Here is a 27892-nt window from a genome sequence, read left to right as displayed (position 1 = left end):
TACAAGACAGAAAAGATTGTAAACAACGACACTATTCATATCGTTTACCCTTTAATAATTCTTGAGTCACCTGTACACGCATGCATACTCCATATGCGGAATATATAAATTACAAGTATCATTTTGATGTGACTACACGTACATTCTTGTACAGCATGATTTAAGAAAAATTAACATTTTAAAACTATTTTGAATTTAATTCACTGCATGGTGATTCATTTTGCGACACAACTAACACAAGTCCAATTAATGAAGTAAAAAAAAAAAAAAAAAAAAAAATCTTAAATATGTTGAATGTCGCCATTTATCTTTATCCCCATATAAACCACAAGAAAGACATTTATAATCTTTAGTATTTGATTACAACTACATCCACACATGATTATAGATTTTCAAAAATGCAGCATTTGATGCTGGATAAAAAGGACAAAATTCAACCTCTTATTGAACAAATCCATATTAAATGACATTTCTGAACTCAATCTTTAATAATATATATAATAATGATAATTGAAAACTGAGTAAGAAAAAAACTATTCATCAAAACTTATTGATATACATCACACACCATTTATCCATCAGTACTGTACATGTATATAAACAGTGTATTCTTTATCTTTGAGATATAAAAACTGGAAAATTGCCTTTTCAGACACATTCAGCAAATACTCACAATATCTATTATAAAATAAAATCAGACTCTTTACTGCACACAATGGATGAGTTGACAAACAAGTTTTTTCAGCATTTCATCTACATTATTGCTGAAATTTGACCCAAACTGCATATTATTCCATGAGTCACACACAAATAAGCGAGGCTGGAATGATAAGATGGTGAAAGACTTGTGAGCTAGCTAGCAAGTTAATCAAGGCACTTAGTAAGTGACTACTCCAGAACCTGAATGGTGTAATTTTATTTCACGATAGCAATCTCTCAAAAGATACATGTGTATACTCTTTGGCAGAAGTTTGATGATCATACATGTATAGTCGCACATAAAATAGAAATAGGCACAAAGGTATTCTCGAGTCAACTTTGAAACATTTGAAACCTTGTAGAAAAGTACAAACGTATTGCAATCATTTGTTTTGTAATGATCGGTGTGCATGAAATGATGACATGCCATGGATTAAAATTAACAATCTTAAAATTCATGTACAGTTCTGGTAAATCTTAAAAAACTTTTAGTAAAATGTCTTTGAATTTAGATGAAATATAGGCAGATACTAGTAATACTGAGATGTTGTAAATCTATTTCTCCTCGAGTGAAATCCTAAACTTATGAGAGGTAGGAAATGATTTAATTACAATCCTAAGATGTAAATTTTAACAACAGTAATCTGCAATACCAAGGTGTAAAACTGAGGAATGTGCGTATACCCTAAAGTCTACATGCATACTGTCTCTAAGCGAAGCACTTGGATAAATGTAACAGGAGCTGTATAGCTGTTATATTACATTTGTTGCAGATATTTACACTGCAATTCACTGGAAATAATAAGTAGAATACTATTTGGTCTTGACCATGAATCATTTGATATAAGAAGATCGAGGGACATGAGACTACAACGTTCAAAACGTTTCTTTTCAATTTCTTTTTTGTTACCAAAACTGTACATGAGCTTTAATCCTCACATCATCTTGAATATGTCATACCTACATGTACACACGACAAGACCATGACATCCGATAATACTAGCTGACTTTGGTCCAATCTTATTTGAACTGCTATCAAATAGTGATGTTGAATTCGCTCTTTGACAACTGTCCATATAGGCATAGTAAATTTACATTTTGCATATCAACTGTCTACTGATAAAGCTAAGTACTAAATTTGCAATTCAATAATTATTTGACTACATCAAAGCAAGAGATCTATTAATGAACATGGCAGTCTTAGCCTTTAACATACACATGTAATGTAGTCTACATTGTAGACGGTTAAGCGTCATTTTAATATAAATTTTTGAGTTTTATATCCCCTCTGTCATACCATCATGGACCCTACATAACAAATTTGGATACCTAATTCTCTGAAAATTCTACAAAGCAAAATTATTTGGTCCAAAACATAAACTTACAATAACAGAACCAAACTCGTTAAGTATGACTGGTATTTCATAAATATTACACAGCATCATGTAGATGTACATTGTACAGTTTGAAGTGCCGGTTTCAGACAATAGTAATTGTACAATAAGTATTGTTGATTAAATACAGCAATAAAAGATTAATTCTCAATATATTAAATAGGCAATATTTACGGGCAGCTTATACAATACAAGGTGGAGACAGCACATTTTGGCCAAAAAAAAATTGAGCGAAGTAGGGAATAAGTACATATCACCAATTCATTAAGCATCTAGGATGGATTTGAAAGAACACTCAATTACAATGCATTAAAGGTAACAAATACATTATTCATACCTAGTTAATACTATGTTTTGCAATTTTTTAAGTATGTCAAAAATTGATTTGTCCCAATTTATGTTTCTTGAGAATGTGACATATTAAAGCTTACATCTACAAGCAATACCCATTTCATTTTTAGTTATAAAAAACACAACAGCAACACGTCACATCAAATTTACATTTTGTATGAATAATTCATTTTTAGAATACGATACATTTTTTTCCAGCAAACATGTTTCAGAAATAGAATTCATCTGTCTTTGTATAAAAATTGTTTGTTGGTAAGTACACCATACAAAGAACAGTTTTCTCTCAAAAAGTTGATTCGTGACTAATGACCTATCAAAAATTTCTGCTCTCTAAAATATACATTGAATACAAATATTCAATTTCTTTTATTATTACATTTACTTTATATTAAATATAAAATATCAATTTACAGTAAGATATAGATTGATAGGCAATAATTCAGAAAATATTGGCAAAAATACTATGAAAATATTTCATTGAGTTTTAACATAGAATTTTAATATATTCCATTTATTGATCTATAAATCATTAAACAAGCAAAAAACTTTGATCCGGATCAGTTTGCACATTTCCCTTATAAAAAGGCCAAATAATTTGTGCACATGCCTATTAGTACATGTACAAAATATAGATCTTTCAACAATCTGTTACAATTCCTCACCATACACATGGACTTCTTTCAAATATAAATAATATGAAGAAGATTTTTATTTTTAAAGCAAGAAGACAGATTCAAATCATAGCTCAAGGAAGGCGAACAGCAATATTTCAGGATTCATGCTATTTCAGTATTCAACCTCTTTCTTATCGGTATTCACGTTACCTCTTTTGAGCCACCAAGTTTAATCTAAACTCCCCACCACTGGGATGTGACATTTTGAATTCATAAGTAGCCTGATGTCTTGTTGTCTACTGAGCACCAACTTAATTCATAGGATCCTGCTCTCCCGACCCATTACTGTCCCTGCGGAGAGAAAGAAAGTTAATTTCCATCTTATTCTTACAGAATAATGGGCAAATATTTTGAAGGAAGCCTAAAATTAAAAAAAACACTTTTAAACATATGGTATGGTAGTAGATTGGTATAATCACTTGACTGGAAATAGGTCATGGAATTTACCCCCCCCCCCCCCTTTCCCCATGGCATGTATGCCCTTGAGAAAGCATTTGACTTTCATTCATCTCTCTACCCAGGTGTTAAGTGGGTACCTACAGTGTAGCTGGTAGGATATGAATGTCATTGATTATGTTAGCAGGTGCACACTGGCTGAATTGCTTAAACCCAGTGCTGAATGTTCACGGTCATTTGCAGAAGTGTAATTCAATCCAGTGACAGGGTTAATAATGCAAACACTTTGGTCTTTTACACTGTAACTGGTAAGGCCCTGAATAAAAAGCAGTTATCAATATCAATATATGAACCACAAAAATGTATCATACATAGTTTCTTTAAATCAAAACAGACATACAATTATCTCTTCTCCTGTGGGGATTCCTATTTCTTTATTTTGAGATTTATCAACCAGTTTTGGAAATGCCCCCCTCTCAAAAAATGAAATGGAAGCTGTTATTACCAATCATGTGAAAGAATATGTTTTGACTAATACATGATGATAAAAATTTTGCCGGGAAACCTCTTACTAATCTAATATTTGGTAAATTAGTTTATCTACATGGTCTGTGAGAGATAAACTCATGTGTCATGCACTCCATCTTGGGTTCCGTGTCAGCAATAAATGCTTGGTTTCATATTACCAGTTTATTTTTGTCATACTCCTTATCCATTTACCTACAAGTATACATTGCCAGGCAAACTATTTGGGGGTTGATTGTATACATTCTAGCCACACACAAATCATTTTAAAGGTAATTGCTACACTTAAAAAACTTAAAAGGTACAAATTTATAGACAATCATTTCAATTGTTTATTGAAAATGTCCAGTACTTAACCTTAATAACTTAACAAAAAACTAAATAACAGTAATTTTATGGGAAATTTCAAAGAGCAGATAATTTCTTGCCCGATTTTATCTTTGGCATCTTTCTTTCTCTTTACCTTGTTCGCCCTCCACGTTGACATCTGCCACATAAAGTCTTCTGTATTCTAACTGTACGCGGATCCAAGAAGAAAAGAAACAAAACCCCAAAGAAATGATTATAGTGTTAAAGAACTTTAAGCTATATTTGATTCCTTGCTTTGCATGAGGAAGAAGGAATATATGCTTTCAAATGATGAATTGATGACATTAATAAATACATCCTTCACATTGTTTGAAAATTTCATGTCAAAATCAATTTGTTCCAGATTTTGGTAAAACCCTGCGAATGTTAGGATCATACATGAACACAACAAAACATGAGCTGAAGGAAACACAAACTTTAAAACCAACTGAGATAATTATTTGTAATGCCATCATCATAAATAAAGGATAGTGGAGATATTGTGGATGGTAGGTGCAAAAATGGCATAGTTTGTACTAAAATGGGTCTGTGATTGTTATGAATTTTTGCATTTTTGAAAAATAGCCATCATTTTTTCAACGGCATATTTTCAAGGTAACCCGGCTAAAAGTCGAGCAGTGAGGTCCTCTTAAAGTGGCTCAGTAACATTGTTAAAGATTGCTGAAAAAACTGTGTAATTTTTTAATGAAACGTTACTTATTATATTACTCCTACTATACTAACCCTTTAATATGCAAAAAATCCTGAAAAAATTATCAAACCACAAAGATATTTATATTTGAAGGCGTCACTGTGCGACACCTTCTAACAGTAAATTCTCCAAACCATTTTTGAATTTTCCCAAACGTTTTTCCATAAAAAATAAGACATAAGACAGGCTTTAAAAAAGATGTCAACCCTTAAATGTCTGAAAAGGTATTTAGAGCCAATTCATATCTTTGTGACGATTTTTACATTCACCTAAAATGTAATTAAATTGTAATAATATAGGTGGAAAAATTAAGGAATTGATCAGATCAGTTTTTCCCAATATTTATCATCAGAGCCTGGCGGATACCAGCGCTATATAAATATCCATATTATTATTATTATTAATAATGGTCTGTTTTCACTCAAACTTTTAGATTATCTTTAATTGTACATCTAGCATTGAAGTCACTACCTTAACACCATTTCTCTCATCTGAACTATGTAACAAAGTCCATTAACAGGTTGATACTGAACAGCCTTTTACAACATTCCATGTCTGAACAACTGATTTGCCCCCAGTCTGGGTATAGTGAATTAGCAAGTTAGAGTGTCATGATTGTGTCCCTTATTATAAACATACATTCATGATGTAGTTCTACAATTCACAACACTTTATTTTATTGGCATGTATTATAATTATAAATGGAAAACGAATTGAGAAAATCTCTGAACCTGCAAACATTCTCTGCTTTCCTAAATTACTCTTCACATGCACTAGCCACTATATGCATTAAGAGTACATGTATATTGATTACCAAGAGGGAAAGAAATGTTATCTATCAGAGATCATAATTCTTTATTTGCAATGCCGTGTTTGCAAAGTCATTTAAACCGAGTGGATTGCTCTGATTTGTGCAAAGTATTACGCAAAGCACAATGTACATCTATAAGTACATTATCATGTAGGCTTATATGTCACAGGTACTTTGGTAAACATTACCAAAAGGAAAGACTTGTTCTATCTAATCAATAGTTTCATTGTTTTATTCAGTTTAACCCTTTCAGGGTTGAAGACAAAGTTTGAAATCATATTTTAAAAAATATAAACAAAATTGGGGTGGGGGCAAAGAAAAGCTTGTCTTTTCCCTCGTTAGGGGTGAAAGATAACAGCATCTATAGTCTGCACATGTATCTTGCAGCCATGTATGAAGTTTTTATACAATCAACTATAAAGGTGATGATGAGAAATGGCAAGACATGTCAACAGCAGTAGTAATGCACTTGTCATTTGTAAGACGCACCTCTTGACCCCCGGGAATGGTGCGTCATCATACCTTGGATATCATACCTTGGAAGTAGGCATAAAGTTATACAAAACTTATTTGCCCCTCGGTGTCCGTTAGTGGGTTACTGTTGAATTTGGCGTTGTGCAGTTACGGATGAACATGGACAGTTGAATAGTTCATCAGGATTAAACTTGTCCTTCTTCAATGACCAGTACTTGTCAAGATTTGATTTGAAAGAATTGAGTGATGGACTTTCTGCTACATATGATGGGAGACCATTCCATTCGTTTACTACTCTCTGTGAAAAAGAGCTCTGCCTCAATTTAGATTTTACATGTTTCTTTTGTAGTTTGAACTGGTGACCTCTTGTTACTGTGACAGTGGTACGATGAAAGAAATTAGTTGACTGGAGGTCGTCGATTCCATGCATTATCTTATAGACCTGTAGCATGTCGCTTCTATGACGTCTGTATGATAATGAAGGCAAATTTAGTTGCTCTAGCCGTAAATTGTACTGCAGACTTCTGAGAGGTTGAAGGAGTTTAGTTGCACGACGTTGAACTTTTTCCACTTTGAGAATATGTTTCTTCTTATAAGGGTGCCACACGGGAGAGCAATATTCTAGTGCCGGTCTCACAATTGACTTGTATAACTGTGTGAGTCCCTTGTTGTCCATAGTTGAAAAAGTACGCTTGATGATTCCTAGTTTCCGGTTTGCAGCATTGCAAGCAGTGTCAATGTGATTTGAAAAGGACATTTTAGCATCAAATATTACTCCCAGATCTTTTTCATGTTGAACTGCAGGTAATGGCTCGTTCACATCGTTCATAGTGTAGTCACACAAGGGATTTCTTCTTCCATAGTGGATGACTTTGCATTTCTCAATGTTGAAAGGGAGTTGCCATGTTCTAGACCATACAAGAAGGTTGTTTAGTTCTGATTGAAGAGTCTTTCCGTCGTCGATGTTAGCAATTGAAGAGTACAGCTTGGTATCATCTGCAAAGAGCTTAACTTTACATTCATTAGACTGGATAACGTCAGGCAGGTCATTCACGTAGATTAGGAAGAGGGTGGGCCCTAACACACTCCCCTGCGGTACGCCACTCAGAACGTTGGATTCTGTAGATGTCTTTCTGTTAACCATCACTTGTTGAGATCTTCCACTTAAAAAGGACTCGATCCAGTTCAACAGATTACCTGAGATACCGTACGACTCAATTTTCTGTAGCAATCTTTGATGTGGGACAGTGTCGAATGCTTTACTGTAGTCAAGATATATACAATCAATACTTCTTCCACTATCAAGCTCCTTGTACCAAGCTTCAGATACATCGAGTAGTTGTGTGACGCAAGATCTGCCTTTCCTAAAACCAAATTGATTGTCTGTGTACAGTTCATGCTATCCATATGGTCAACTATCACATCTCTGATGAAGGATTCCATCATCTTGCACAAAGTACTGGTTAAGCTCACAGGACGGTAATTACTTGGTTTCCTCTTATCACCCTTTTTGTATATAGGTGTAACATAGGCTTCCTTCCAACGTGCTGGGACTTGACCTTTCGACATCGACAATTTGAACAATTCAGTGAGAGGTTTTACAATATATTTTACAATATATTTTACAATATATATAAGTTCATTCAGAATACGGTTATGTACATTGTCAGGTCCTGGGGATTTGGTCTGATTGAGCTTCTTGATTGCTTCTCTGACAGCAGATTCTGTAAATTCAACGTTGTCCAGGGTTGTAATATTTATTCTCGGATCACATCTAGGAATATTGGCTAAATCTTCTCTCGTAAATACAGAGACAAAAAAATTGTTCAAGGTATTAGCTTTTTCAGTGTCTGTTTCTGCATAGCCACCATCGGGTTTCTCCAGTGACCCGATTGAAGATTTTGTCTTTGTTTTACTTTTCACATATTTCCAAAAGCATTTTGGATTCGTTTTCAGATCTGAAGTTAGTTTCTTTTCGAAAGATTTCTTTGCATCAGTAACTATTCTGGTGACCTCGTTCCTAATCTTCTTGAACTTATCTCTGTCTTGTTGGCTTCTTGTTTTCTGGAAACGATTCCAGGCTTTATGTTTGTCACAAATTACTTTTCTAACAGCAGTATTCATCCATAAGGGTCTATCCTTTGCTCTCGATTTGAATTTAGGCACAAAAGTATTTGTTACTTCATTGATCCGTTCAACAATAGCATTGCAAGTACAGTTTAGCACATCATCTGTATGGGTCACATGTATATCAAACACCTCATTTTCATAGACGAATTTCCTCATTCCTTCAAAATCTCCCTTGAAGAATGCATAGTGTTCCAGGTTGGTGGTTTTACAAGACATGTTCGACACCAATACTTTGAATTCAAGTACTAGATGGTCGCTCTTGCCTATTGGAGAAGAGGTAACCAATGATTCAATCATGTCTTCTTGGTCAGTAATAATAAGATCCAAAACATTCGATGTTTGTCCTTCTCTCATTCTAGTTGGTTCAGTTACTAGTTGTGACATGTATAAATCTTGCAGGGTATCTACAAACTCATAAGAAAAACATGTATCTGGCCCAGTTGCTGAAGGGATATTCCAGTTTATGTGTGGAAGGTTGAAGTCTCCCATTATAACAATTCTGTTGTGATGCAGACGATCTATTTCTTCAAGGAGTTGCAGTAAAGTATGATCGTTATCGCTGTTGCTGTTTGGACTTCTGTAAATACATCCTACTAGTGTTTCTTCGGATCCGTCACTAATTAAACACCAAACATGTTCTTCAAAGTCAATACCATCAACAGCAAAATATCGAGACTGTAAGTTTTTCTTGCAATATATCGCTACTCCTCTATGACTTTTGGATGGTAGATATAGGTCATATCCTTTCAACTGAAGTTCAGCTTCATCAACTGGAAGAAGACAATGTTTTGGATATATTTCACACAGTGCTAAAACATCAGGATTCGCAACACTCAGTCTTGCTTCTAACTCAATTCTCTTATTAAGAAGAGAATCCACATTGCTATAAATAAAAGACAGATCATCGATTCTCCTGCTTTGGTTAATCTCCTTGTGAAAGTTTTCTTTTGCATGGGTTTTGCTATGTACATTTTGTAAGCAAGACCTTTCCTGACTACTTGTTCCGAAAGGGCTGTGAGCCTCCCGGAGAGTTATCTTTTGTAGAGCTTGGCATGTTGTCTCTCCATTTGACTAATCTGTCGTCACGGATGAACCAATTTTTCTCTCCATTACTTTGTCTTCTTCTTAACTCTTCAACTAGCTCACGCCTTTTGCTCTTTCCTTCTTCGTCATGTCTGCTTGAATGTACAGATTTTTGAAGTCTCCAGGACCTTTGCGAAGATTTCTGGCTTTCTTCTTTGCATCAGTGGTGGATTGAATGCTATGAAATTCTACCAGAAGGGGGCGTGGTCTAGGTTTATCCTGATCTGCATCTGCATCTGATGACCTCTGTCCTAAGCGTCATAGTCGCTTAACTTCATAGGTCACCTCTAGGTATTCCAGTACTGCTCGAACGTTAGCATTATCATGATATAACCTTTCACTTGGGTCATCGGATCTGTACTCGGTCATATCTTGTATGATGATGTTCCCCTTCCTCTTCTCCTTCTCTTGCTGTTCCTCCATGACCTCATGGTTGCGTCATGTTCCCCAAAATCGCGACGCACAGTACCGTCATGGCCGCAAAATGTCCGTCACAATACTGACTCTTATGTGCGTCATAGTAAGTCACTTTACCACGTTGCGTCATTTGGTGTGTCAATGGGACCGTCACTTTCTCCAAGCAGAAGTGTTTCTCAAATGTGCGTCATTGGCTAGTCATTTTCATGTGTGTCATATGTTTGACTCAAATGTGCGTCGATGGAATGTAATGGTGTGTCACTTTCTGTGACGGAAGGTGCGTCATGGTATCAAAATGTACGACTCACATCGGTACAATGACGCACCATTCCCGGGGGTCAAGAGGTGCGTCTTACAAATGACAAGTGCATAAACCATGTTCTTATCTTCTGAAATGTTACTTCAATATGCTTCCAACGGCGCAAATAGAAATGAGAAGTTAGTCTACTGTATGACAGTGGATTTGGTCACACTTTGTGCCATTCCATTCCTTATTGCTTTCAGGCAGTTGGGTGTTCACAGTTGTTAAAGGACAAGTCCACTCGAAAAATAACTTACTTTCAATAAAAGCAGAAAAATCAGACAAACCTATCAAAAAAAGTTTGAGCAAAATCGGAGAACTAATAAGAGAGTTATGAAGTTTTGAAAAAGTATGTAAAACTATGGAACAATGAGAATCACATCACAAATTGCCAAGATGGTTATCAGTTTGTGACGTCATGTCCTCACTATTTATTAATTGCTTTATATAGTTTAATCCCATTAATTTCCCTTTTAATTTCCCAAAACTTGATTTCCCCATGCCTTTGCCCAGGTTATATGATTTGTATCATATTGCGTGCATGACAATTCACAAAATCTTTTATGAACTTTGAAGAATTCATACTATTTTCTGAATGTTGTATATTCATAATTATTGATTTTTATATAAATTGTTTATCAAAATTCACATTTTTCATGATTTAACTAGAAAAAAATTACTCTATATTGGTGCATCCACACAAAAACATATTACTATCAATCTAACTTGGATGCTCATGGTGTGAAGAAATAAGATTCTTAAAGGACAAGTCCACTCGAAAAATAATTTACTTTCAATAAAAGCAAAAAAATCAGACAAACCAATCAAAAAAAGTTTGAGCAAAATCGAATAACTAATAAGAAAGTTATGAATTTTTGAAAAAGTATGTAAAACTATGAAACAATGAGATTCACAACACAAATTGCCAAGATGGTTATCAGTTTGTGACGTCATGTCCTCACAACTTATCAATTGCTTTATATAGTTTAATCCCATTAATTTACCTTTTTATCCCCCAAAACTAGATTTCCCCATGCCTTTGCCCAGGTTATATGATTTGTATCATATTGCGTGCATGACATTTCCCAAAAACTTTTATGAATTTTGAAAAAATTGATACTATTTTCTGAATATTGTATATTCATAATTATTGATTTTTATATAAATAGTTTATCAAAATTCAATTTTTCATGATTTAACTAGACAAAAATTACTCTTTATTTGTGCATCCATACAAAAACATATTACTAAAAATCTAACTTGGATACTGGTGTGAAGAAATAAGATTTTTAGGGTGAAAATAGGAAATTTATATTATCAATATAAAGAAAAAAATAAGTGGATAGTGAGGACCATACGTCATAGACTCATGAGTGAGTTGCCAATTTGTGTAGTGATTTTCAAAGTTTTTCATGTCATTAAAAATTCATAACTTTCTTATTAGTTATCCGATTTTGCTCAAACTTTTTTTTATTGGTTTGTCTGATTTCTCTGGTTCTATTGAAAGTAAGTTATTTTTGGAGTGGACTTGGGCTTTAAGGAGAAAAGTTTTTCATGTCATTAAAAATTCATAACTTTCTTATTAGTTATCCGATTTTGCTCAAACTTTTTTTGATTGGTTAGTCTGATTTTTCTGTTTCTATTGAAAGTAACTTATTTTTTGGAGTGGACTTGGGCTTTAAGACAACTTACCTGCTACGATACTTGCAACTTCTTTCCAGGTTTTATCTCTTCCGTCAGGTTGATCTAAATATAAATGATGAAAACATAACTGCATCTTTATCAAAAACATGTATTCATAAGATTCATAAATGCAGAACCATATTGACACATTATAGGTTTTCATATGAATGTAGCTAAATGTAATTTAATCAAAGAACCAGGTTTTTATTTGACAAGCTTCCAACATACAACAATAATAATCTAACTCAAAAATAAGTAATAATAATCTGGATTTATATAGCGCTTAATACGAAAACCCTTTTTTTTAAATTTTGTTATTATCACTCTGTCATTAGATTCATTAATGCACAATATGCACCATCTTTACTCCCTTGGGAGTATCAATATTATATGGCAAATGTGAGGGCATATGGCAATTACTAACACAAAGGCTTACATCATCCTACCAGGTCCCCTTTTCTCTCCTTGGTATGGAGTGGCAAATGTAGATTTAAATGCCTTGACAATTGACATAAGTGCTGTGTTGGCGAATCAAATCCATGACCTTTGTTTTTCAAGTCATTGAATTACAACACCTCTATCCTTGAAAACATGGGAAGGAGGGGATGGGGGAGAGGAGGGGAGAGAAGGGGAGAGGAGGGGGAACATGGTTAAGGGTAGTGTGTGAGTGAGGGGTCCTGTCATCTTCTTTTCTAGTCCTCCCCACTTGTTCTCTTTACTGTTCTTTTTTTTTAAGGGGGGGGGGGGCACACGACTACCACTACACTACTGTGATCTACACCATCTGTGATGATAATAACGCAAACGGTACAAAGGTCATGTGCAGTTAAGTGAAAAATACAAGAGCATTCACATTGTTACACAAAAAGAAATCAAACAAAGTACTTTTTTTTACTCAAGTGCAGTTATATATATATACCATGACTTGCATTTATCACTGTAATATTAAATATCTAAAGATGAATGTCTGCATTAAAGTACAAGTCCACTCCAAAAATAACTTACTTTCAATAGAAGCAGAAAAATCAGACAAACAAATCAAAAAAAGTTTGAGCAAAATCGGATAACTAATAAGAAAGTAATGAATTTTTGCATTTATCACTGTAATATAGTCCTCTTGTGAAAGAAACGTTGTGGAATCGATCAGAAAAGGTTGATTATCTAGCATAATAAGTATTGGTGTGTACTGCAAGGTTCTGGAATCATTGAAATGATAAGAAATTTGGCCCAGGCTTGGTAAAGTTACACGCACTGCACACAGAAAGATGTATATGGGACTACACAAACATGTGGCATAAATATCTGTCCTGATTTGTATGATGTTACATGCCATATTTAGGATATTAAGGCATTTGAAGAGCAGCTTTTCGGAAAACATTTCTTATCTGATGTTCTTCCACACTTGCATAATAACAATGATAATGCTCACAAATTATTTTCCACCTCTTCAAAGAACTCAACCTTCTCTTTATAAGGACCAGTGAATAAATACAGAGAGAATAAAGAATAACATTAAAACAAGAAACAGAATTCAAATCAGACTTTGCATTCCATGCGAGCGATTTTCTATGCTAGCGCATATGGGTGCATCGTGTTGTGTATAATTGAGTGACATGTATCTGGTAATATCAAGGTGGACTTTCCTTTTAAGCATGCAATAAACAACATAATCACTTTACAATCCTACCTGAGGGGTATGCATAGCAGAGGCAACAGCAGATCAGTACAACAAAGCCACCCAAGAGAATGAATAAGACCATAAAAGTATAGAAACCACCTTCATATATCCTCTCAGATTTACTCCCCTGTGGATCACCTGGCATGGGAAATGTAATAAATTATGTACAAAATGATCTTTTCTTTTGAGTCACATTTTTATGCACACAATATTTGAATTGAATTTATTTCAGTTCATTGATAATATTCACAGCACTGTAATCCAATCAAAAGACTGACACAAACAAAGTTTACATATTTGATTTACTTAGAATTATATGAAGTATTTCAGTTCAAATTGATAATGAACAGAAATTTTAAGAGAAAATATAACATTAAATACAAATATTTTCTTGATAAGGCCTAATATCATATATTAGAAAGCTTAGACAGATACCGAGGGTAACCCGACACATGCTCCGCCGACGATTGCTCCGCCGACATTTACTCCGCAAAACGCGACAATTGCTCCGCGACATTTGCTCCGCGACATTTGCTCCGACGTCAAATGCTCCGCCGACAGTTGCTCCGCCGACAGTTGCTCCGCCGACAGTTGCTCCGCCGACAATTGCTCCGCCGACAGATGCTCCGCCGACAATTGCTCCGCCGACAATTGCTCCGCCGACAATTGCTCCGCCGTCAATTGCTCCGCAAAACGCGACAATTGCTCCGCCGACATTTGCTCCGCCGACATTTGCTCCGCCTGAAGCGACACTTGCTCCGCCGACATTTGCTCCGCCGACAATTGCTCCGCCGACAATTGCTCCGCCTGAAGCGACAATTGCTCCGCCGACATTTGCTCCGCCGACATTTGCTCCACCGACATTTGCTCCGCCGACAATTGCTCCGCCGACAATTGCTCCGCCTGAAGCGACAATTGCTCCGCCGACATTTGCTCCGACGACATTTGCTCCGCCCAAAAAGTGTCCCATAAACTACAAATGCTACTAGTACTACGACAAATGCTTCGCCGACAATATTTTCTTTACACCTATTTTTTTCGTTTCTTTTTTTCTTCTTCATTTTCTGAATGCATTTCTTGAAATAATGTAGATGAAATGAAATGAATGAATGTTGATGAAGTGGGATTAAAAAGGAGTTACCTAAAAGTCATTTCGAATATACTGAAATAACTTTCCATCTATCACTGTACGTCCCATATAATGTATACTAAACACTCATTACATGTCGTGGGAAGTTTTTAAAAAAAAGTAGAGCAGCAAGCCACATTCCCCAATACGCGCATACCTCCTAGTTAATTTCAAATAGCTCATCAATATGTAATACCTGAAATTACCTCGATCAATGCATCTTACTAGGTAAAGCATTATACAATGTAATAGGTCATCATGGAAGTTTAGAAAATAAGTAAGGGGGATTTACCAAGTGTTGATCTTTTTAAGAGTTTTATAAAGAAACAAAAAGATATTGAATATTTCTCAGCGAAAAAAAGGAACAAGCTTGTTTCGCATTTTAAGAAATGGCGATTTGACTTATGATACTCATGTTGATTTAACTTTTATTCCTGTGCCCCCTCACTCCCCTTTATGCACTGGAGTTCAAACTATGATTTATATGTGTACAGTGTATTTTTTTTTACTATAATGTTTTTTTTTTATAACTTTCTTGTCCTTTCATTATTGTTAGTTGTTCTTATACATATTGGTTTTTTTGTTTGTCTTATTATTACCAATGACTTGTAAATATGTAATTTTTATATGATTGAAAATTTAATAAACACACAAATATTAATAAAAAGTTTAGAAAATAAGGGCACTTATATACGTAAGGAAGAGAACCCATTCAGACGGGAAAATGAGATGGCAGCCTTTCTGCTTATTCACATTTATACAAATCATTTTGTTGCAGTTTGATGTTAGTTCTTCATGATAAGCCAATTGCTCTTCTTCCGGTGGCTTCGTGAGTCCCTTAAATTATTTAGTGAAAACAAAGTACTCGAATGAAACGGAGTGTTTTGCACACTGACATATATATATATTAAAGCTACATACACTTAACTAAAGGAAAGAAACCTTTAGAAAATGGACTGGATATTATTGAAAATATTATTCTAAACAAGAATGTACTACATGATTGTATTATTTTACGTTTCAATTTCACGAGAGAAATAGAACTCGAGAGGGGGAGCAGAGAAGAAGTGATGGAAATGAAAGAAGACTAATAGCATGAGAGGAAAGAAAAGAGCAAAGAAGACAAGAAAACGGTGTAAACAGGAAAAGGATCGAGGAGCATGGGAGAGAGAGAAAGAGAGAGAGAGAGAGAGATAGCCTTGAGCTTTGGATCAGCTAATGAGTTATACATGAAACAGATTTTGAGCGGAGTAATTATCTTTCGCCGGAGAACTTGCGTAAGGAGCTATAATTTTATTTTTTATTTTTTTAAATCAAACATTATGGGGAATAGCAAAAAACGGTTGTCTTTTTTGCTCTTTTCTTTCCTCTCATGTTATTAGTCTTCTTTCATTGAGGTAATTTCAGGTCTTACATATTGATGAGCTGTTTGAAATTAACTAGGAGGTATGCGCGTATTGGGGAATGTGGCTTGCTGCTCTACTTTAAAAAAAAAAACTTCCCATGACATGTAATGAGTGTTTAGTGTACATTATGTGGGACGTACAGTGATAGATGGAAAGTTATTTCAGTATATTCGAAATGACTTTTAGGCAACTGCTTTTTCCTCCCACATTATCAACATTCATTCATTTCATTTCATTTACATAATGTCATGAAATGCATTCAAAAAATGAAGAAAAAAAGAAAGAAACAAAAACAACCCGTGAAAAAAAAATATTGTCAGCGAAGCATTTGTCGTAGTACTAGTAGCATTTGTATTTAATGGGACACTTTTTGGGCGGAGCAAATGTCGTCGGAGCAAATGTCACCGGAGCAAGTGTCGCTTCATGCGGAGCAAATGTCGTCGGAGCAATTGTCGGCGGAGCAAATGTCACCGGAGCAATTGTCGCTTCAGGCGGAGCAATTGTCGGCGGAGCAATTGTCGACGGAGCAATTGTCGGCGGAGCATATGTCACCGGAGCAATTGTCGCTTCAGGCGGAGCAATTGTCGGCGGAGCAAATGTCGGCGGAGCAATTGTCGCGTTTTGCGGAGCAATTGACGGCGGAGCAATTGTCGGCGGAGCAATTGTCGGAGGAGCAATTGTCGGCGGAGCATCTGTCGGCGGAGCAATTGTCGGCGGAGCAACTGTCGGCGGAGCAACTGTCGGCGGAGCACCTGTCGGCGGAGCATTTGACGTCGGAGCAAATGTCGCGGAGTAAATGTCGCGGAGCAATTGTCGCGTTTTGCGGAGTAAATGTCGGCGGAGCAATCGTCGGCGGAGCATGTGTCATGGAACCATACCGAGATGTGATTGGTCCAGAGCTCGTCACGATATATCAATTACGAGGATCCAAATTGTTATATTTTCCTGGCCGGTCACTTTTCGGTGTCCAGCTGGTGAATGAATTAGTTCTAATCAATGCATGTCGCCCTCATGAGGACTGTATGTCAACAATTACACACATTACACCATTACTGATCATCTTTTTTTTCAATATTTTTTTTCATGAATTTTTTTCCCCTTGAAATTATTTTTTCTACATTTTTTTTTTCTACCTTGAAATTCAAATAATTTTTCCCCAAATTTTTTTTTCTTGAAATATCTCAATATATTATTTTACCTAAAATTTTCTTTTGCACTTCTTTTTCTAAAATTTTGATTGTCCGAGAAAAAAAAAAAACATTTTGGGGCAAAACAAAATATGGACCCCCCCCCCCCCCCCCCCCCAAACAAACAAACAAAATATATCAAACCAAGGCTATCTAATATAACAGTTATTGACTGGCAGGGGGTATATATCATTCTTTCGGCCTGAAGGGAGTTTTTCCCTCGTGACCATATTTTCCCTCAGCGCAACCACTTGGGAAATATAACCCCCTTCAGCGGTCCAAATAATATTATATTACACCCCCTGCCAGTCAATAACTGTATAATACATACATTCAGATATCCACTGCATTTCACCAAGCTACCTGATCCATAATGAACTTGACAAGTCTCGTTCATTATCCCATTGTGACTCAACTTGGATTGCATATTCACTAATGAACTCACAAACATGAATAATGTATGGCTTGTCAATTACACTCTGTATTGGGCAATAGGCCTGTTCACACATAACAATTAGGGCAATATAGATCGCGTTTCAAAGATCAAATTTGTTTTTGTTAGGGGGGGGGGGGGAACGACTGTTCACATACAGTGAGAATTTCAAAGAATAACAAATAGACCTACTTCGGGTGTCAACTGTGACTTCTTCAGTAGCTGTAGTTGGACCATGTGTAGTCAGAACCTGTGTAGTAGGGGTAGAAGTAGACTCTATCCATGGGCACTCAGTAGGAGCATGGGATGGCGGATCATCCTGTATTGTACAGACCGTATTGCTGGTATGGCTGCAACGGGTCACTATTGTGTTATTCTTTATATCATCACATTCTGCGCACAGTATGCACTCACAGCAGTTGCTCACATCAGGCATGAACATACGATCGCTGCATTTTTGGCATCTGAGAGGTTTGTAGAATGAAGATAAAGTAAAATATGGAATAATAAGAACAACAACAACATTTTTTTATATATAACACATAGGCATACCAGTAATGCATGTCACTATGCGCTTGAACCACGTGAAAGAAACTTATGTCCAATTCTGTTTGCCACATGTGCATTTTTGCACAAAACAATCAATATGATTGCTTTGTGCAACACAATGGCTTTGCAAAATTACCAATTTTCAGCCTTCATTAGCTCTATGACAACAATTTTAACACTGATATAGATTAATCTTGTGCTTGAACCAGTTAAATATACAAGCCTAAGTCCACTTTCGAGAATACCACCCAATGGCTTTACAAAATTACCCATTTTCAGCCTCATTTAATTATGACAATGGTTTTAACACCGATATAGATTAATCTTCCATACTAAGTTTCATTGACCTGGGTATAAAATTTGCGATTTTGTAAAAGTATGATTTTGGAGAGTACTTTTCGCAAACTCGGTCAGTGGTAGGGTATATATCTTTTTCATTTGCTAGAAAGGGCTCATCTTGAAGTACAGTATTTAAATCCCCCAAAAAGGGTATGGTTTGGGCCAGCCACGATGGATCTACTGCCACAGAAAGATAGCCATTTTCAGAACTTTAGAGGGCGCTATTTATATCAAGCATGACCATTGGAGCGTGAAATTTGGCAGGGCTGTGTGCAATGACAGGGTTAAAGGTGAAATTCAAAGAAAATCACAAATATGTCAACTAATGTATCACTAGAAACTGGTAAGCTAACATATGGCCATCGTACAAGTTTTAGGTCAACTTCATATCGGGTGATTTATAAAAATAAAAATACAACCACCTCCATAGCAGCTGGGATATACGAGAGATTCGCCGGAAAAATAACGATGCTTTAATGACGTCACTATATGGACCAGTACTGCCCAAGCAGACGACATCCCATAAAGAATGAACATATTTGCAAAGCTATTATTTGTCAAATTATAATGAGTTTAGTGTATATAAATGTAATGGCATGTCAAACCATACAAAAGGGGATATAATATGACCCGATTCTGATAACTAAAATCTTTTGCTTGTAAATACACAGGATAGTGATTAATTAACAATCAAAGAAACCAGACTTTCAAATAGAAAACTCCCCGGAATGGTACTAAGGACGGCATTTGTTCCCTCTTGAACCGCCGAACATACCGCGGTGGGTGCAGCTGAATATACAATGGCGTCTTATTTTGTTTATAAGCGACAGATTCCTTAATTTTTGTATCGCTGCATTTGTCATCAAAATGAGGCAATAGATTATACATTTAGCCTGACGGTAGTGAAGTAATAGAAAGAACTCAACAGAAGATGAAAACACAGGCACTGGAAATGTGAGATGTCATGGGACATCGTCTTCTTGTGCAAATCATGTCCATACTGTGATCTCACACATCTCAGCAGCGTTAGGAGAGCTCTTCAGGTGCTATGCCGGGGCTGTATTTAAGCGTTTTGTAATTTATAATAATTACTACTTCGAATGTTTCCAAGCATTGAATTTTGATTACCTTGTCGAATCAAAGTTTCAACTTTGCAATAATGAAAATAAAGTTAGTTTTTAAAATCAATGAATATCTACTTTAAGATACTGTATAAAGTTTGAGGCAAAATGGAATTGGTATGAGAAAGTTTTGACTTGTAACAGTATCATTATCATACCTATTGTTCTCTGTCTTGAAGAAGGCAGGGCAGCATTTCCCTTCTATAGGATCATGAACATCTTTTTCTGTTGTGCAATTATGGTTCTGTATTACATCAGCTGGACAATCGTACCGACACTGTTGAAGATTTACAATCATATTTCATATAATTATCATATTTTACAATATCTTGGTATAATCCTGGAACATCTCAATATATTATGTACTACAAAATGGGTGTCCTCTCTGTTAAAAATAGCTCTACATGTATGTCAATGAGAGTAGTAAGTATTCAGTGGGTCAATCAAATCATACAAACCCATATATCGGATACAATAAGATGACGATAGCATGTCTGTATGTACAGTGTACTTAATAATAATAATAATAATAATAATTTATAATAATTTATACATTGTACTTGTCTTGCTTTCCTCAAGAGATTATCTTTCCCTAAAAATATGATTTACATGTAATTATTTTAGCGTCTGTGTATTTTTTCCTCACTTCGTTTTTATGATTGTGTATAAAGCATTATGGCTTAATCTTGATTCTATAGCACCCCCTAAATAAACCCCTCAAAAAGGTTTTGAAACTCAAGTTTGATTTATTATATTTTTGTTGTCATGGGTTGATCATTGCTAAGTTAGGTATCATTAGAAGCTATGTTCATTTCTCTTTGAAATGATACCAGATTTGTTATGATTTTGCAGCCATGGCACGAGCAAGAAATCAGATTAAGGGGCAGGGTCAAAAGTGAAAAGTTGCAAAATGCACTGGTATGTTTAATAATGTAGCACACTACACAGCAGTCCTACACTCTTCTAAGAAATAAGAATGCACAATCAAACAAGAGCCATGCACATTGCAACTTTTCACTTTCGACCTTGCCCCTTATTTTGATGCGGTTCCATGACTGAAAATTCATTAAAAAATGGAATATAATTTTAAAGAGGAATGCATTAATGCACTTTTTTTATAATACTCAACATAGCAATGAGTATGCCATTAAAAAGAGATATAATCAATCAAACTTGAGTTTCCAAACTTTCTTGAGGGGTTCATTTGATTACATGTCAAGTTCATTACATCATTATATCGATGCAAGCATCTTATATGTAATCCCATGTAGTATGTTATACAGAAATACTCACTGCTTCAGGATCACTATTGCAAGCAATAGACGAATCAGTCAGAGCCATACAGCTGATAAATAGGCCTTTCAACGCAATGACCTATATGTGAAGGGGATTAGAGAGAAATAAAATGTAAATGCTTTGAATATCAATTACGGTAAATGACTTTCTATGTACAGTATTGTAGCCTGGTGAATATTATAAACATAATCATGTACATTGTGAAGGCCTACAGTACAATAGAAAACCCATTGATATTTAACACTATTGTCAAATGCACTTCTGATGGGCGCCTCAAATGGAAATCCCACCTTGATAGCAAACAACTCTAGAAGAAAGCAAAATAATCAGAAAAGAATACTGGTGAAGGTTTGAAAGAAATCAGACATAATACACCTTTTTCATTCTCACGATCAGTTAATTTATATTTTGTCTTTCTCTTTCCCATGTCAAGACAGCTTCATTTTCATCTCCCTCTGATCCCCTCCTCCTTCTCAAGTTCCCATCCTTCCCTCCTTTCCTCTTTTTCACAACTGATCCTCTCTTGCTCGATCATCCTTCCTTCCAAGTTCCAGTTCTTGCACTTTTCCACCTTTTTTCATGTATTACACTAGACTGCTTTGTATAATCTTCTTTTCCATCCCCATTTTTACTTTCTGCTCCATTTTATTCTTCAATTCTTTTTTTGTTTTTCCAAATAGGCACTTAAATCCACTCCAGCAAAGCACAGAGAGTCAATGCTAATGTGTATTGACCTCTAGCACTGCATACTTGCTGTGAGGCAGGTATTATTAGACCTATACACAAATATACACACCACACAGTGCCGTTGCGGCTGTAAGCAAAGTTTGACAGTAGACTTGCAATTTTATAGGGATTGATATCAATAACCGATACCGATATGATCGGGATCGTGATCGGCAGTTGTCAAAATGGACAGTTGTCTGTGATATTCTTATCGTTGTTTCGGAGGCCGTTGTCGCCTAATTAAAGGTGTTTTAATCTCCAATTCCTGTCTGATCTCTTGTCATTCCTGTACTTATAGTGAATCCCCTACAATTTGAATTCATCAGTAGGTTGAAAAAAATGTATTTTACTGCTATTTAAGTGTCATCAATTGTCACTAAAAATCCGATTTTTAATGAAATCAGTTGAGTTTTGTACAGTGGTGATTGAATAGCCCGGCAGCCCAGAGCACTTTGATCAAACGAACGAGGTACCAATATCTGAGTATTGGAACATTTGGGGAAAGACCTAGGATATCCAAATGTGGATGTCTGCCGGGGTCCCTCTGCTGCATGTGGCCCCTGGGGCCAGTTGAGAGGGGCCCAAAAATGCTTCTGATCAAACGAACGAGGTACCACTTGAAACCAGTGTTAACTAAATGCATGAATGCCACAGAGCACGGAATGGCCCATGCCAGACAAAATTTCTGCTGCAAAGGGCCCGACAGACACCCCCAAAGGGGGCCCCCTAAAAACGCATTTGATAAAACGAACGAGGTACCACTAGAAACCAGTGTTAACTAAATGCATGAATGCCACAGAGCACTGAATGGCCCATGCCAGACAAAATTTCTGCTGCTAAGGGCCCGCCAGACGCCCCCAAAGGGGGCCCCCTAAAAAATGCATTTGATCAAACGAACGAGGTACCACTTGAAACCAGTGTTAACTAAATGCATGAATGCCACAGAGCACTGAATGGCCCATGCCAGACAAAATTTCTGCTGCTAAGGGCCCGCCAGACGCCCCCAAAGGGGGCCCCCTAAAAAATGCATTTGATCAAACGAACGAGGTACCACTTGAAACCAGTGTAAACTAAATGCATGAATGCCACAGAGCACTGAATGGCCCATGCCAGACAAAATTTCTGCTGCTAAGGGCCCGCCAGACGCCCCTAAATGTGGCCCAAAGCCCATATATATAGCATTGACCCAGATTAAATATGCAAGGTACCACTTAAAATCAGTTTTGAATGTTCGGGTTTATCTTACAGACTACGGAAATTATCATGTTCAATAAATTTCCTCCTGCAAATGGGCCCACAGACACACTGAAAGAGTGGGCCCCAAATGGGCCATGATCATATGAAGGAGAAACCATTCGAATCTAATTGTAACTTAATAGTTGAATGCCACAATGCACTGAATGGCCCATGCAAGACACATTTTCTGCTTCTTAGGGCCTGCCAGACGCCCCCAAAATGTGGCCAAAGGCCATTATTGTATCATTGACCAACGTTTAATATAAAGGCCTACTTTAGGTACGAATCAAACTGATTTGGAAGGGTCGGATTCATTCTTACAGACTAAGGAAATTACCATGACATACTTATTTTCTGCTGCAAAAGTGTCGAATGACACCCTAAAAAAGAGGAGCCCCAATGGCCCATGAACAAACATAAGAGAAACTACACAAAACCAATATGAATTAAAAGAGCATATTCCACAGAATAAATAACTGCCGATACAAGAGAAATTTTAATCTACATAGGGCCCACCAGATAGAAAACAGGGTGGCTCAATGTGGAACCTGGGCCTAAGGAATTGAACATTAATGTAGATTAAATTTGCCTTGTAACATGACATTTCAAGCAGATTACATTATTGCAATCCTAAATTTGATTACAGAATTAAAATGTGGTGTATACTACTTAATAAATATTCTACCTAAGACATATGTTACCTGATTTTACTCCAATTAACAGCTAACAGTAACATATAGCATATGATACCACACGTTACAGAGGATCTATTACACTCCCTCCTCAGGTCACATGATTATCTCTTTGTATCTCTCTATGTCAGTCCTTTCCTTCTTTTCCCTCTTATCTGCACTCAAACAGAACTTGGAATTAACAAGTATACATGTAGTTCTTTGTTATGCGATATGAAATGTGTTTATGAAATATGTAAATATTGAATTCTTTTTACATTCATTGTCAACCTCAAATAAATGCTCTTTTGGGTGCTGCCTGCTACTGTAGCATACATTTACTTACCTGTTTATAATATTTGACTATTTGATATGATGTATCTTATCTTTTTAAGATTCTCCTGTAATTTCTTATGCTTCCACTGAAATTGGTTAAATGAATGAATATAAATGCCCTACACTGGACCAGCTATTGTTTTTGTTTCTTTAACTATATTTCCTGCTCCAAGCAAACTTTCCAGTATGGAAGAAAAAAAATTAAAGCACACTTGGATCACATTAGCCTCTATATCTGGTTTGCCATCTAATGTTGTTGTTGTTGTTGTTTGTTGTATTTTTGGCATTCAGTCAAATTTGAATATTTACGCCTAGTCTAGTTCTTTAGTTGTGTTGAGGTAGTAGAGTCCTATTAATTCCCAGCTTGGAAACTCTGTGCGCCTGTGCTTCGTTGGTCAACTGCTGGGGGATGTATCATCCCGGCCAACCCTGCTACATGTACGTCCAATCCAATGGGCTGACCAACATAATTATTAACAGTATATCCCATTGATTTTTGTTTCAGCTAGTTCAGTTAGAATGTAGGCCTAGTTGGTTATACTCACACTCTGGAGAAGCGTTGTATAACTCTCATGAAATATGAAGCGATGTAACACATTTCCGATATTTGACTCAAAATAGAGAAATATGACATTCCAACTGAGATTCACTAGTGCACCATCCGGAAGCATTTTATAAGGTAGACATACATGAAAATAATGTTTGCAATGTTTGATAAATTATGGCATTTACTCACTTTCCTATTCAACGTTCAACATAATTGAATAATTCTTCCAGTCTTGCTATAAACCAAATACTAATCAAGCAGGCTCTTGATAATTGAGGGTTACAGGCTTGATTTGTCGAATTGTGTTTATGTCATTCCACCAAATTATTAGCATCTACAAGAGTCTAAGGGCATATGCCTCAATTACAGAGAAGAAATGCTGTCATTAGTTACAATACTGTTTTATGGTTGAACTTTGAAATTGATTGGAAGAAAGTATTCTTCATTCATTGTAAATTGCAACCTGATATAAATGACAGTGTTTCTTTTTCTTAGGCCTATGGCATGAAATGTTGTTCCATACAAGTAATTTTGCTTAGAGCAGCTAATAGCTAAAGAAACTCGAACAATTGCTGGTCCCGTGTAGGGCATAAACGGTCATTCATTCATTTCATTTCAATGGAAGCATCAAATATTACAGGAAATTTTTTTAAAGGACGAGACACATCACATCAAATAGTTGAATACTATAAACAGCTAAGTACATGTATTATGAAGTATGCAGCAGCCAAAATAGAATAAGGGCCCTTATTTGAGGTTGACAATGAATGTAAAAAGTATTCAATATCTACATATTTAAAACACAATTTATATAACATAACACAAGACTATACTTGATAATTCGAATTTCTATTTGAGTGGAGATAAGAGGGAGAAGAAGGGAAGGAATGATATAGAGATACAGAGAGATTATAATGGATTACAATAGATCCTCTGTAACTTGTGGTGTTGCTGAGAAACATATACAATGTATAGGCATATGCTATGTTACTGTTAGTTGTTAGTTGTAGTAAAATGAGGTCACATGTCTTGAGTATAATTCTGATAGTCACCATATTTATTTAGTAGAATATACCATGTTATAATTCTGTAATCAAATTTAGGATTGCAATAATGTAATCTGCTTGAAATGTCATGTTACAAGGCAAATTTAATCTACATTAATGTTCAATTCCTTAGGCCCAGTATCCACATTGAGCCACCCATTTTTCTATCTGTTGGGCCCTATTCAGAATAACATTTGTCTTGCAGCGGCAGTTATTTACTCTGTGGAATGTGCCTTTTTATTTCATATTGTTTTTATGTACAAGTAGTATCACTGATAATTGTCCATGGGCCGTGTGGGGCCCTCCTTTTTTGGTGTGTCTAACGGCCCCTTTGCAGCAGAAAATTTGTCATGGTAATTTCCTTAGTCTGTGCAATTAACCCGACCATTCCTAATCGATTTTGAGTCGTACCTAAAGTAGGTCTTTATAATAAACTTTGGTCAATGATACAATAATAGGCATTTGGCCACATTTTGGGGGCGTCTGGCAGGCCCTAAGAAGCAGAAAATGTGTCTGGTATGGGCCATCCAGTGCATTGTGGCATTCAACTATTAAGTTACAAGTAGATTCAAATGGTTTCTCCTTCATTTGATCATGGCCCATCTGGGGCCCACTTTTTCAGTGTGTCTGTGGGCCCATTTGCAGGAGGAAATTTATTGAACATGATGATTTCCGTAGTCTGTAAGATAAACCCGACCATTCAAAACTGATTTTGAGTGGTACCTTGCATATTTAATCTGGGTTAATGCTACATATATGGGCTTTGGGCCACATTGAGGGGCGTCTGGCGGGCCCTTAGCAGCAGAAAATTTGCCTGGCATGGGCCATTCAGTGCTCTGTGGCATTCATGCATTTAGTTAACACTGGTTTCAAGTGGTACCTCGTTCGTTTGATCAAATGCATTTTTTAGGGGGCCCCCTTTGGGGGCGTCTGGCGGGCCCTTAGCAGCAGAAATTTTGTCTGGCATGGGCCATTCAGTGCTCTGTGGCATTCATGTATTTAGTTAACACTGGTTTCAAGTGGTACCTCATTCGTTTGATCAAATGCATTTTTTAGGGGGCCCCCTTTGGGGGCGTCTGGCGGGCCCTTTGCAGCAGAAATTTTGTCTGGCATGGGCCATTCAGTGCTCTGTGGCATTCATGCATTTAGTTAACACTGGTTTCAAGTGGTACCTCGTTCGTTTGATCAAATGCATGTTTAGGGGCCCCCTTTGGGGGCGTCTGTCGGGCCCTTAGCAGCAGAAATTTTGTCTGGCATGGGCCATTCCGTGCTCTGTGGCATTCATGCATTTAGTTAACACTGGTTTCAAGTGGTACCTCGTTAGTTTGATCAGAAGCATTTTTGGGCCCCTCTCAACTGGCCCCTGTGGGCACATGCAGCAGAGGGACCCCGGCAGACATCCACATTTGGATATCCTTGGTTTTTCCCCAAATGTTCCAATACTCAGATATTGGTACCTTGTTCGTTTGATCAAAGTGCTCTGGGCTGCCGGGCTAGAAATGTTGGGAATCAAATGCACAGCTTTTGCTATACACAGCCAGGATAGTGATGCTCCTACATCATGTATGTGTGCATAAATATGCATGCAATCATTTATTGTTTATACTGATTTATAGAAGATAATAATGGGTTTCTAAAGTTATTTTCCCATAAGTACACTGATACAAAATCACAGAGCATTGTATGAACAAGTGAGAAAAAGTAGCATAACACGTGTTTTCTCATTACCCCTCCCCCTTTCTCATTTGCAACGTGACTGTAATTTGTATAGGCATGGCGAGCGGTCTTCTTCTGCGAGTTATGTCACCTGCACCCCTATCCCGCTCCCGGGCCTCTCCCGATGCCGTGCGCCGGAATTCACGCGCTGTCTGCCTGTTCAACGAGGTGTTCTTCACACACTCAAAACATCACCAGCTCAAATTCAGAAACTCTCAAAAGTCACTTTTAACTGTTTTACTCACCAATGCAACCCCTCTTACAATGTTTCTATCGAACAGGGCCATTTCGTGCAGTTCTTTTCGTGCCGTTCGCGCTTGTGCCTCAGGTTTTTCGTCCAACACCACTATCTACACGTTCAGCATAGCCAATAAAGAGTGTAACCGGTACATACCACTTTCCGTAGAGATCAGTGGTACATACTGGCACCGCACCGTATACCTGCGACTTCCAGACGATTCTTACCGCCTCGGACACG

General features: G+C 36.6%; 1 protein-coding gene across 1 annotated transcript; it reads right to left on the bottom strand.

The window, feature by feature from the left end:
- LOC105439976 lies at positions 1–27795 on the bottom strand. Its single transcript, XM_011669553.2, has 8 exons — positions 27660–27795; positions 21134–21214; positions 19999–20117; positions 18024–18295; positions 13686–13814; positions 12008–12061; positions 4503–4554; positions 1–3409 (listed from the first exon to the last, which is right to left on the bottom strand). Exons 1-8 carry the CDS (start codon positions 27699–27701, stop codon positions 3370–3372), a joined length of 789 nt encoding a protein of 262 aa, XP_011667855.2. The 5' UTR covers positions 27702–27795; the 3' UTR covers positions 1–3369.
- Positions 27796–27892: the final 97 nt, after the last annotated feature.

The sequence above is a fragment of the Strongylocentrotus purpuratus genome, unplaced genomic scaffold (assembly GCF_000002235.5).
Source record: "Strongylocentrotus purpuratus isolate Spur 01 unplaced genomic scaffold, Spur_5.0 spur5_scaffold_16, whole genome shotgun sequence".
NCBI lineage: Eukaryota > Metazoa > Echinodermata > Echinoidea > Camarodonta > Strongylocentrotidae > Strongylocentrotus > Strongylocentrotus purpuratus.
Note: the sequence above shows the minus strand (reverse complement) of the source record. Positions and strands in the feature narration are given on the sequence as shown.

Coding starts and splice junctions, on each gene's coding strand:
- LOC105439976 (XM_011669553.2), bottom strand. CDS start 27,701: ATGGCCCTGTTCGATAGAAACATTGTAAGAGGGGTTGCATTG. Junction 12,062..13,685: donor CTGCTATGCATACCCCTCAG/GTAGGATTGTAA, acceptor ATTTATATTTAG/ATCAACCTGACGGAAGAGAT. Junction 4,555..12,007: donor AGTTGCAAGTATCGTAGCAG/GTAAGTTGTCTT, acceptor ATCCGCGTACAG/TTAGAATACAGAAGACTTTA.